The 12,635-nt window shown below is 36.6% G+C and overlaps 1 protein-coding gene across 1 annotated transcript in view; it reads right to left on the minus strand.

The window, feature by feature from the left end:
• SLIT2 (slit guidance ligand 2) overlaps positions 1-12,635 on the minus strand; it is a 197,610-nt gene that overhangs the window by 11,525 nt on the left and 173,450 nt on the right. Inside the window, exons 24-31 of the mRNA XM_072406874.1 lie at positions 11,847-12,010; positions 10,279-10,403; positions 10,094-10,191; positions 8,842-8,981; positions 4,569-4,662; positions 3,416-3,553; positions 2,489-2,729; positions 476-606 (exon numbers count right to left, since the gene is read on the minus strand). Coding sequence (XP_072262975.1) covers positions 476-606; positions 2,489-2,729; positions 3,416-3,553; positions 4,569-4,662; positions 8,842-8,981; positions 10,094-10,191; positions 10,279-10,403; positions 11,847-12,010 — 1,131 coding nt within the window. The remainder of the gene's footprint in view (positions 1-475; positions 607-2,488; positions 2,730-3,415; positions 3,554-4,568; positions 4,663-8,841; positions 8,982-10,093; positions 10,192-10,278; positions 10,404-11,846; positions 12,011-12,635) is intronic.

Raw genomic sequence — 12,635 nt, forward strand, 5'->3', positions numbered from 1 at the left:
TACCCTGAACTGCACGTAGCGCAGCTATTTATTTTCTCCTAAATGTGCTTGGCTTTATTCAGAATGGGAAAGGAGAAGCCAGAATTAAAAGCCAATGACACTCTAGTGGAGTTCACATACTGTCAGAAGGAGGGAGCATAGTGAACAGAGACATGATAACTCAGCAGTATGTTTATGCTCCATTACTGTCCAAACACAATGATTTATCTCTGTGAGAAGTCACTTCTTACCACTAATTAAGAATTAGAAACATTTTGGGCCACATGCAAGTGATTATACCAAGAAGTGACTGACTATGCTAAGTGCCAGTGAAATCTTATCTCAGACTGACATGGTCACTTTAAAATAACTCCTGGGAGAAATAGGTGGAGCATGAGAAGATAACTGGTGTGCAGTGCTGGTTACTAAACATATTGAAAACAATTTGTTAAGGTGCAAAACATTGGGATTAAAGTAATGTGCAATTGTGACTCACCTGTAAATAGCAGATGCTGGGTAATTTCCAGTGTCATAGCTAACACGTACTCTGCCTCTGTACAGCTCCACTGCCACATGGTCCTTGTCCCCCTTGTAGAGCAAGATGCCGCTGTCTTCATCTGTAGCTACCTGGAGAAAATAAAATGTTTTTCTTTAATACCTTTCTCATTTCAAAACCCACAAAACAAAAAAAATAATGTGGGAGTTCTATACTGCCAGAACACCTGGGTCTTCTGCTAGTCTTTTCTTGAGGTTTTCACAGCATGCCAAATAAAGATGTGGACAGTTTCTAACTCATCAGGGGTCCCTAGATCAAGGAAGATGACCACCTCACCACCATACTGTCCCCCTGTGTATTAATCCAGCTCCAAAAAGACATGGGTCTGGTGTGGAAAAACCTAAGTGGTTTGCCCAAAGGCCCGACTTTAACCTTACTAAACAACTCTGGAAAGAACAGAAATCCTGCTTACAGTGCAGATATTTTCATCCAAATCAATACCTGACGTCACAAATTTGGCTTAATGGGCACAAATTCCCACAAATATGCTTTAAAATCTTGTAAAGCCTTACTTAAAAAAGCATAGGGAGGGGAAGATCCCATATTATATATTCATTGATTTGCAATGGGATGTACAACAATCCCCTACAGATATGATGGTCAGACAATCAAAAACCTTTAGCCATATAGTGTATTATGAGCATTTGTAGAATTTGTCCCAGATATCCAATTTAACAACTCCAAAGTCAGCCTCCTATTTAACCATACACAGTGCTTACTGTAAAAATAGCTTTAAATTCCACACACTTCATGTGACTTTACCTAAATATGCCTGGATAATGTCAACATTATCCACGTAAAGTCAAAATAATCCAATTTTTACTTTATCCATAACATCCATACATTAATATAAACACATACATGTGTTTTATGGAGTAGCATGACATGTATTTTCTCCTGCGCTGACATAGATCAACATCTGCATGATGTTAATAAAAAAACAGATTTCTGGAGCTGCAACAAAGGATCCCGTTTCACAAGGAATTTCAATGCGTTTTACTTATTAAAAGTTCCCTTTATGTGCAGCAAAGATGAATATCTAAATAAGGGTTTTATTGCAAAAGTGATAGAATGATACAGAGATCTGATAACGGGAAAGGTTCACACACGGGCATGATCTGTGTATTAAAAACAGGCTCTACAGACTTTTTCTTTTTACTCTGGTGTAGGGTACAGCTTGACATTTGCAACTAATTATTGGATACATAGAAGGTATGATAGAGAAGAGAGAGAGGAAAGAGATTGAGGAGGGTGAAAGAGAGAAGGGAGATAAATGATAGACAAAAGATACAGAAGAGAAAGAGGAGAAAGATAAACTTTGAATTAGGAGGGAAAGAAAAGAAAGGGGATAAAAAAAGAAAGTTTGAATGAGAGAAGATAGAAGATGGAGAAAGAAAGCTAGAGAAAGAGAGAGCGAGATGGGTGTAAAGAAAGAAAAGGGCTAAAGGGGGGAGGTATGAGGGGAGAGATAGGGAAGGTGTTGTTACTTTAATGATTGGAAAACCAAAGAAGCACAGATCACTCATGTGACCTAAAACAGGTTGTATATGCAAAATACAAAAGACATTTCTGCAGATTATGCAGAGCCCATATTACAACAAATGATGCATGTTTGCACAGATCTCTTCAAGCAAATATTACTGTGCCAGTATCACATTACCTTTGCCATCAGCAGTAATAAATTGTAGGGGGAAGAATTAACAAATGCATGCCCTTACAGTGTGCTCTGTGAAACACTATTGTCCACTGTTACAAGAAAAAAAACAGGATTTTTGCTTAGATGATTGAACTCAAAGCTTCACCTTATTCACCAAGCTAAAATTCACTTTGAGAATAAACATGCACTACCCCTTTTGTAAACTAAGCCCAGAAACATATCCCATCCACAGGTTAAAACACATCTGTTAACATCTGTTGGTCTGTATACAATCCTAAAAACAACAACCATCATACCTGCAGTGAGATGTTGGTCTGTGTGCGGATCCTCATAGGTGACATTTGAAGGTAAGACTCTTTGTTTACAAAGTTAATACTTGTAAGTTTTTCACACTTGCTTCCTTGATATCCCGACACACACTGACATGAGGGGTCAGTGCCCTTCACGATGCACTGTGCACCATTTAGACACTCAAAATTATCACAGGGACTTGTGCGCGGTAAAACCATGGGCGGCGGGTACTCACAAAACAATCCACTGGAAAATAAAAAAATGATCATTTAGTAAAAGTAAATCCAAAAACATATACTGTACATTCTCGTGTCTATTTGTATTTAATTAGAAGCTTTGTGTCGCTTTTTGCTCTGTATTACTATATAGGAAAAAAAGCAACACACAACTTCTAATTTATATTAATTTTTTATTGGTCTGACAGCAGAAAATAATAGAATGATGATAGAATAAGCATTGCTGTACAAGATCCTGGCACTGCCACACTGAATAAATGTGACAACCAATTAATAGAAGAAGATCCTAAATGTCTCCTGGTTAGTGGTACCTAATGGTGGCATAGTTTCAATGGCAGACAAAAACTTAGCTATGTTTTGAAATGTATAATGAAAATTATACTGATAAAAAAACAAATGAGGTTTATTATAGGCAATATTGTTATCAACTATTATTCACAATTTATATATTTAAAAAAAATGTGAAGTGTGGACAGAAGACATTAAAAGAGTCCTTCCTTGCTGCATAGTTTAAAATGAACTTGCACACATTGGGTTAGCATTTCTCCTCCATAAAACTTATATTTTCACATCTTTAAACTACCCAATTTAAAAAAAAAAATACATGACTGCACTTGATAAGCATTGTTTTTCCTGACAGGCAAATAGAGATGGGCTATTTTACACAAATAATACGTTACAAGTTCCAAGCCTCACCTGAAGCCATCTGGACACACACAGGTATAGCCGTTTACTGCATCTGTACACCGAGCCCCATTCCGGCACTTGTTGTCTTGGCAATCATCATAATCAATTTCGCAGTGCTCGCCAACATATCCTGGAGTGCAGTCACATCTAGAATGTGGATGAATAGCAGAAGAAGCTTATTAATTCACACCATGTTCTCTATAATAGTAATTCACACGATACAACCTAATAGGAGTCTGCTATGGTCCTGCATACTGATGTGCATCATACTGCATGGTTCTAGTTACAAGTCATTAGGCAGCTGTACAATGCTAATAGCTGTACAATCAGAGAAGGAAGGAAAGGCAACAGTCATTGCACATAATTAGGTAGTAATACAACATTAAAGAACTTTGCTAATCTCTACTTGCGTTGACATTGGCCACAGTCAGGATAATTTCACTTTTTTTTTGCTCTCATTACATGAAGGTCATACACGTGAAGAAAAATCACCCTGTGTGTGGTCACTGTTCCTGTTGGTTCTATAGTGCAAGAAGAGTTTCTACAATTATATGACTATATATACTGTATTTTAGAAGGTGATAGCAAACATTCTATAGTGCTTGTGTAGATAGGCATTTGCTGCCAAATTGTGAATTTTGCATTCTGCATGTGTTTAATTGCAAAGGTTACATTAGGCTTGTTTTGCCGTCAGTGCAAATGCATCTCAGTAGATCCTGCTGCACCTTGAGAAATTATTATTATTATTATTCTTAATAAACAGGATTTATTTAGCGCCAACATTTTATGCAGTGCTGTACATTAAGTAGGGGTTACAAATGACAGATGAATACAGACAGTGATACAGGAGGAGAGGACCCTGCCCCGACGAAGAGCTTACGATCTAGTAGGTGGGGGAATTTACACACAATAGGATGGAGAAATGCAAAACAGAGGATCAACAGCAGCTCTAGAATGGTCATTCACATTCATACAAAACCCATAACGAACATACCTGTGCCCTGTTAATAGTTCATGTAATTATCAGAAAATGAGGATCATCATTGGCTGCAATAAATAGCCAAGGCAACTCATTTCAGACATTCCTTACATGAGTGAAGTTCTACCACCAAGACCACAGACAAACCACTTCTGTCATCTATTTCTCCTACTATACACTCACTTGTATCCTTTCTGTGTCAAGATGCATTTAGAGTCATGTTGACATGGGTTTACTTCCTGGGAGCAGAAATCCAGCTTCTCTTCGCATAATTCTCCTGCAATACAACATGACACAAAACATTTACATTGATAACATTGCATTTTAAAAAGTAGCTTTAAATCTTCAATAAACTACAGCAGATCAGTATTAGTCTCATATCTAATTGTGTTATGGCCGCATGTTCCACCAATATATTCATAGAGACTGATTTACTAAAGAAATTTATGTTGTTCACTTACCACAGTGATACCCAATGGTGTGCAAGGAAAATGAAAAAAACAGGAATTTTGCACATTATTGGATGTCTGAAGTCAGCCTTATAATGAAAAGTGAAAAACCTTGTGCAAGGGATTAATTCACTTTGCTATGTGAACAGCCCCGATTTCTTTAGTAATATAACCCCAATGTGTCCAGTGGGGATTATGTGGGACTTCAGTATTCTGCAGATAATACAAGGTTTAAAAAAGGAATCCTTAGTTAATAAAATTGTGTAAATGTGTGTCTGCCTTCTCCCATCCTGAACAATAAGATTCCTATCCTGCATCTGTTATCTTTTAATATTGGTTCAGATTTGTATCTATGCAGCAAAATGGCTGTTAAATGAGAACCTATGTGCCTAGAGTTTCTTCATGATCTCACACACCAAACAGCACAGAACATTATAGAAGGAGCTGAATCACCTCTGTCTTCTATCATAGCAATTCCCAATAAGATTATTTATCACTTTCTCTGATAATAACATTATGTGATGGGTCTCTCATAGAAAATGACCCATTCATATTCCTGCATATGCTAGAAAATTTGATTTCCGTCAGTAACATGGTGCATAATTTGATGATCCTAAGCAGTTATTTTTATGAATTTTGTGTATGTACAAGCCTCCCCCCATCTTTGTACTGACTGATGATGACTACCAGTAAAATCGGGAAAGGACAATAAACTCAAAGACTTAGAGCCCCCAGGCCTTTGTATACAAACATCAATCCTATATGTGTATGTATATATATATATATATATGTATATATATATATATATATTTACATATATTTAAACCAACTTTAAAATGAGGCCCCCTTTAATAAGTCTTCATGCATGCATTGTTTTATACATAATTTAAAATATTATGTAAACTTTGGATGTTATCCCTGAGTAATTTACATCAAGGTGGAGACATTTAAGAATATCTGCAACATTTCTTATTGTTTCATATTAACAATGAACTTTTTTGAGTCTAGTTTTGATACAGCCCATGTATCCATTGCGTCCTCCGGCAGTTGTTTTTCTTTTGACTCGGAAGTAAGCATCCCTTGGCTAAGCTTGCCTGGGGTTTCTAGCAATGCACTAAACTGACAGCTTTATGCAAGTCGATTTTCAGTATTGAAGGAACACCTGCTGCAGTTATGCCCTGCCACAATGTATTGAAACACAAAACTTATCTTTTTATGTAGTGGAATAATCAACTTAGTGCAACAGCGTGCAGTGTTGGAGAACTGCCTCCGGATTATGGGACTTTGCAATTGATGACTCAACTTGCATTAATTCTACCTTGAGGGGCACTTTTATGTTACTTGAGACGACTAGTAACATAAATATATATATTACATCTGCTCCGAGCTCCGCTCACCTGCAAAGCAGCCGGCACTGACAGACTTCTTACATACTGTAATTACTTTGCTCTTGTGCTTAATGTCGCTACAGTAGTTTCACGCATGAAAGATTTAGAGGAATACAATTTGTAAAAAGAATTTAGACCCATGTGTTTTCCCCCACAGGAATAGGTAGCTATGAGAAATCTGACTGTCTGATATAAAAGCCCTATACAGCAATGTACTGTATGTTCTTACTGAATGACTTGACACTTAGGAACCCTTCACAAGTTGTAATTGTAAGAAAGTGTAAACTGTTAAAGAACATAAAACAAAATTATAATATACATATGGGTGGCACCATGGCAACAGGGTGGCTTAGTGATTAGCATGAATGCTTTAAAGCATTGGGGTCTTGGTTTCAGATTCAACAAGTAAATGCATCTGCATTCTCCAGTGCTTCAGTTACATCCCACAATTAGAAATATACCGGCATACATAGATATGAAATTATCATCCATGCCCTGCTGCTACAAAATTCAGCTCCTACTGCACTTTTGTAAAGTTTTTTTATGTACATATTTTATTATAATAAATTTATGAACACAGTTCGACAGCAAGCAGTTTGATTGCCGATAGTATTGTGAAAGTATGAACATTGCAGCTTGGTAACAACATACAATAGTTAAACATTTACAATCAAGCAAAGGCTGTTATTTCACTTGTTCCTGCACCTGACAACCTTCATGAAGATAATCTGTACCTGGCTGCTTATTTACATGGTCCAGCAAACCCTATGGCTTGCACCAATAAAAGCCTGGAGACCATGTGGAGTTCCCCAATGGAATCATCATATCAGAAGATAAGCCGGTGGTGGGCATTGATGTTTCTGTATTCAGTGCTGGCATAATTTCGGATGGCATTTTGCATATCTTCTAAGTACTCTCCAAACTAGCAGGAAGTTAACCAATAGGAGCAATGGTAGTCAGCTGATGTCAGAAACATCTAATGGAAACCATGTTTTTTTCTGATCATAGGTGAAGTCAAATTGATACCAAATTCTCTATGTGTGTTGTAGGAGCCATAGAATGTTTTAAAATACATGTATGTATAAGCACATCCCTCATAAATCTAGATAAATCTTTGGAAATATTTGAACCTAACAGAACCAGAAGTGACTACCCCATCATTTCAAATTAAACTAGTATTTTAGTACTTGGTAGTAGAAAGTTTTAATCAACTGTAAACTTTTGAAAATACATTTTTAATTAAATAGTAAATCCACAATATGAAGGGGATTAGGTAGAAATGACCAAAGAATGCTTTGCTTGATTACGCATTTTTTAGCCTTTGTCTTGGATACTCTAAAGGACATCCACAAAATGCATGTAGGCCACCACTACACCCCCTCAATTTAAATACACAAGATCAACCTTTTTTCCTACAGAGATCTATAGCGGATTACATAGCGTATTCTTTTTTACCCTCCTCTCTTACCTGTGTTTTGTTTCATAGGTTGTCTATTTCTATTTCATTAACAGAAGTGAAACTGTCCCTAAAAGGTACAGGCAGCATATTGGAAAATTTTAGACAAAGAGAAGAGCGATGGTGACAGGTGGACTGATTGTACATGACTTATTTGCTGATTATATTGTTAGCAGCATACCACAAGTAGTAGGAGAACAGGATGAAGGAAGACTGACCTTTTTCCACTTCATTCAGATTAGCAGCTTGTGCAACAAAGACAGGAGAGACAAGATACATATGTGTTTATTGGAAACAACACAGCATGTCAAGCCAGCAACAACGACAAAAGCACAAAGGCAACGACAGGCACAGAGAGCTAAGCATTTACTACTAGCAGAACATAGTGATTAGTAGTAGCAGGAAACTGCACATTTATTTATTAGAATGGAAGAGAGATAGGAGAAAGTTTTGAATGGAAGACAATGTGAGGACATCACTTCTGATTGCTGATGAATGTAATATAGGCAGTTAACATGTGGCTTCTGCTTTGTGGAGCTAGAAATCCTGGCATGCCATAGAGTAATTGTCTGATTGCAATTCATGGATAAACGCATTGAGTTTAAAATTTAAAGATGAATAGGGTAATATTTACAACATAATTATTAAACACTTGTGGACCTGAGTACCTATGTACACACAACCGCTCATACGGTAAGCTTTAAACAGCAACTAGTTGACCAAAGGTCATACTGTTTTCATAAAAATTCCTTACATTGGGCCTGATTTAATAAAGGTCCCCAGGACTAGGGAAGATAGACTTTAGCAAACTTGGAATGACTCTGGCCTAGGATTGAAAACATTTGCCAACAAATAGCAAATGAAATCCAATAGCAAATACATTCTTACCAGGTTTGTTCTATCACCCAGGTTCTCTCAAGATAGTCAATCTTCCCCCATCTTGGAGAATTTTAAATATTAAGGCCCACTGGCTTAGACTTCCCAGTGACCAAACTAGTTCCTTGTGAATAAATAATTCCTGTTCTCCATTAACTCAGCTAGCAATTCTCATGCTTTGATATGATTCACAGTTTCAGTGTATAGTGTGTTTGCAGCCTTTACATGAACATCTATCACGGTACAGGGATGCCTTCATCATAAACCTAAGGCTTCAAGAGACTCACCTGTGTATTCAGGAGGGCAGAGACAAGTATAGTTGTTGATTCCATCCACACAGGTAGAATTATTCTCACAGTCATTATCTTCACAGTCATCAATATTCACCTCACAGTTATCACCTTCAAAGCCATCTGCACAGGAACACCTTAAACCAAGCAGGTGGAGGTTAAAAATTATGGCAGACAGTAAGGTTCAGTGGTGACTGGAACACATCAAAAAGTGGTGATTAAAAGTGAATATTCTCTTGTGATACAATTTTCCACTACTGCAACTTTAAGCAAGCTGGGGGAAGAGGTCATGCAGAGTAAAAAATGTCATATGAATGAATCAACTTTAACAGCTCACATCTGCAATTTCCAACCTGTCACATTTGTTAGCTGCATGTGGAAGCCATGAGAAATGAATACTTTGGAACAAAAACCCAACACATGTTCAGAAGTGTCATCTCGTCAAGCTTATTACCCATACCATTTTAGAGGAAGTTGGTATGATGAACTGACAAAGTCTCTTTTCTTAATCATTGCCAAATGTATATATGAATGTGAAATAAAATGTAGATCTTGGTAAATTAGGTCCACAGTATAATAATTATAAAAATACTATGAACAAAAATAATTGGTCTCAAGAGGGCCGAAACAAGCATCTCCACCATGTCCAGAGTTTGGTGTTTGTAAGTCCTAGCTGTTCTGTGTTTACAATGGTGAGAACGTCACAGTGCTTTTGCATTGGCACCATAATGCTAAAGTATTTAAAACCTCCAATAATTCAGACTGAATATGACTGCTGAGCCCAGTTTGTCCTTGAAGTAAACTTCTATGGCTTGTCACTATGAAGAAGCTCCATTAGTAGATGTAATAGCAGTGAATATTACAATATGATCTAGGCTTTTACATTTATTTTACATAATCTTTCCATTAAGTAAGCATGTTTATGTCAACCCTGCCTCTAATTACAAGTAACATCAACAAAAAAATCTATTTAAGCTTTTTGGACATTTAAAGATTTTTATTATGAGCTGCTTTTCTTTTGGCAAAGGGAAGTTCTAGTTCCTCGTACGTCTAATGGAAAATCCAATAAAAAAATATTTAAATACTATCTGTAAAACTGAGCCTTGGAACAGTGTCAAGAGCAAAAGATTCCATGCATTTTAAATACAGAGTTTGGTATAACACAGAAAATATCAAAACACAAATTTAATTTCTGAAACACTGTTGTAGATGTTATAGAAGACCAACAATGTATGGACTAGAAACCTACCAGTATCCATCTTTATCTCCTTCCTTCAAGTGGCATGTTCCTCCATGTTTACAGGGGTTGCTGATACAAGAATGGATAGGTACATCACAGTCTTGACCCTGAAAACATAATAGTAAAGTATATAATTCATTTGACAGTGCGTATGATCCTGTCAACACAGCGCTCTCTGTATCTGTTTACAGTACCTTAAAGCCATAGGGACATGTACACCGGTAGAAGTCAACTGGGTCATTGTTGCAAGTGCCATCGTTTTTGCAGGGGTTTGATAAACAAGGGTTACATTTGGCAAGTATGTTGACATCCACAGGTCCTAAAAAAGTGAAGATGTAATGTTGGAGTTATAATCTAGGTTTAACACATTTCTATCCATTTAAACAATAGGTATAAAGGTGCAAACAAGTTACTGAAAATCTACACCTAATGCATTGAATTATACACCTCTACATCATGCCTCAAATGTAGGATAACTTCAGTCAAATATAAATGTGTGCCATTTAGAGAGAACCAATTCTATCATCTCACTTAATTTTCAACCTGTTACACTAGGTTTGCCCAGTCTATATAACAATATGATGAAAATATTGGTCACCATTATCTTAGATTGTAAGCTCTTCTGGGCAAATTCCTCTCGTCCTCCTATGTCACTGTCTGTATCTGTCTGTCATTTCAACCCCTATTTTATGTACAGCGCTGCATAACACATAAGTTCTGTATAAATACTGTTTATTGATAATAATATATACTTATCGATAATAATTCAAAGATAAGGACCTTTTTCTGGTGTTTGAACTTGTGTGGAGAAACTAATATTTTTTTAAATTTATATACAAAATAATCTTAAACCACAATAACATCTAGCTCAGCACTGTACCAAGGTAAATGAAGGAATTGCTTTCTGTAAGTTTTAATACAGGACAGAGACAGGGGGAGGAACATGACATGCGTGTTTGAATTTGGGAAGACATCTTGGGTAAATCCAGAAGGTGAAGGTGGTTGTCTTACTGCTGTGGGGTCACAACCCTTACCTGGTACCAGAAAACCACAAGGCCCTGGAATTTCTAAATGATGGTTATCAAAAGGCCAAAAGTAAAAAATTGAAAGATTAATAAATGTCACAAAATAAAAAAAATCTTCAAACAGACTAACAAGCGATAAGAAGGTGAATGCATAATTCACCTACAGTTGTGTGGCTAATGGAATGAATAAAAGGAATTGCAATTTATGTAAAGGCAGTTTTTGTTTGATATCCTTTTTACATTTTTTAATCTAAACTTACTTAATCTTACTTTTTACATTGTCAATCTAAACTAGAGGAACACATACCTGTCCCAAAGTGGTCATTTGCTGCCACCTCTTTATTACCCTTTTTTATTTTTTTCAATTAACATACTTCCCAGCAATCCTAAAATAAATAACGAGACCCACTAGAACCTACCCCAAAGTATAACCCAGTCCAAATCAATTACTCTAGCCATGGAATATTCAGGACTGTTGGCTAAACTGATTTAGCTGTAGACAAGTCACCATGGAGTTTGACAGTATTCAAATAATATGTACAGAAAGTTACCTCTCTGTTCTGCAAATCGCAGAATTTCACTCTGTGGCTAAAATATTATTTTCAATCTTTTTACAAGGAAACCACTTCAAGTTTCAGCTGTCAACTTTTATTTGACTTGAAAAAACTATTGTGAAATATGCAGGGTAGATTTCTTGAAAACAGCGCAAGTAATAATAGAAAAGAGTGAGTTATTACCATGACACGTGAACTTCTTTGATGGGGTAGTAAGAAGCAGTTTATCTGCCAAGTCTCCAGGTCCAGCACACCTAGCAATACCAGGCTCTTTATATTCAGACTTGACCCATTCAGACAACCACTGCAAGTTACAGTCACAATGCAGAGGGTTTGCTCCAATGGCCCTGCAACAGAATGAAGACGGGACAGTCAGTCTTGATAAGATAGAATATGAGTGTGGACAGAAATAGGTTATATTTCATTGCTTGGTGTGGAAAATATGACTGGATATTTTTACTGTCAACTCCAATCTCTATAAAGCTTTACAGGTAAATAATGACACTTTCTATTACAAAAACAAGAAATCCTTTTACATGAACTTAGAAAAGAAAAACACCATTCCCCCTGAATTAACTTTGACTGAGATCAGTGGTAGAAGATCAAAACTTTAACATTTCAGATGACAAGTAGTAACGGTATGATAAGCATTGTGTATGGGCACACACATACGTTTCTCACCAAAGAGTTGAAAAATGTACTTTTCTACATAATTTAAAGAGAATCAGTTAGTTAAAAAAACACTACTACAAATCCTGCTAAATGTGCAACAATAATGAATAATGTGAGAACTTTGGCATATGCTTTAGTCCTAACAGTCTACCAAATGTTAGCAGAATTTTGTAGAACCTAGGAAGAGTTTGTTTTTCATTGCTTTATGAGGAAGATCAGACCACCCTGGATGCATTTAACCAATCTGGCATTTCCAGGACTAATCCATACAGCAGAAGGGTCATCTAACCCCAATATAAA

The sequence above is a fragment of the Pyxicephalus adspersus genome, chromosome 3, assembly GCF_032062135.1.
Source record: "Pyxicephalus adspersus chromosome 3, UCB_Pads_2.0, whole genome shotgun sequence".
Lineage (NCBI taxonomy): Eukaryota > Metazoa > Chordata > Amphibia > Anura > Pyxicephalidae > Pyxicephalus > Pyxicephalus adspersus.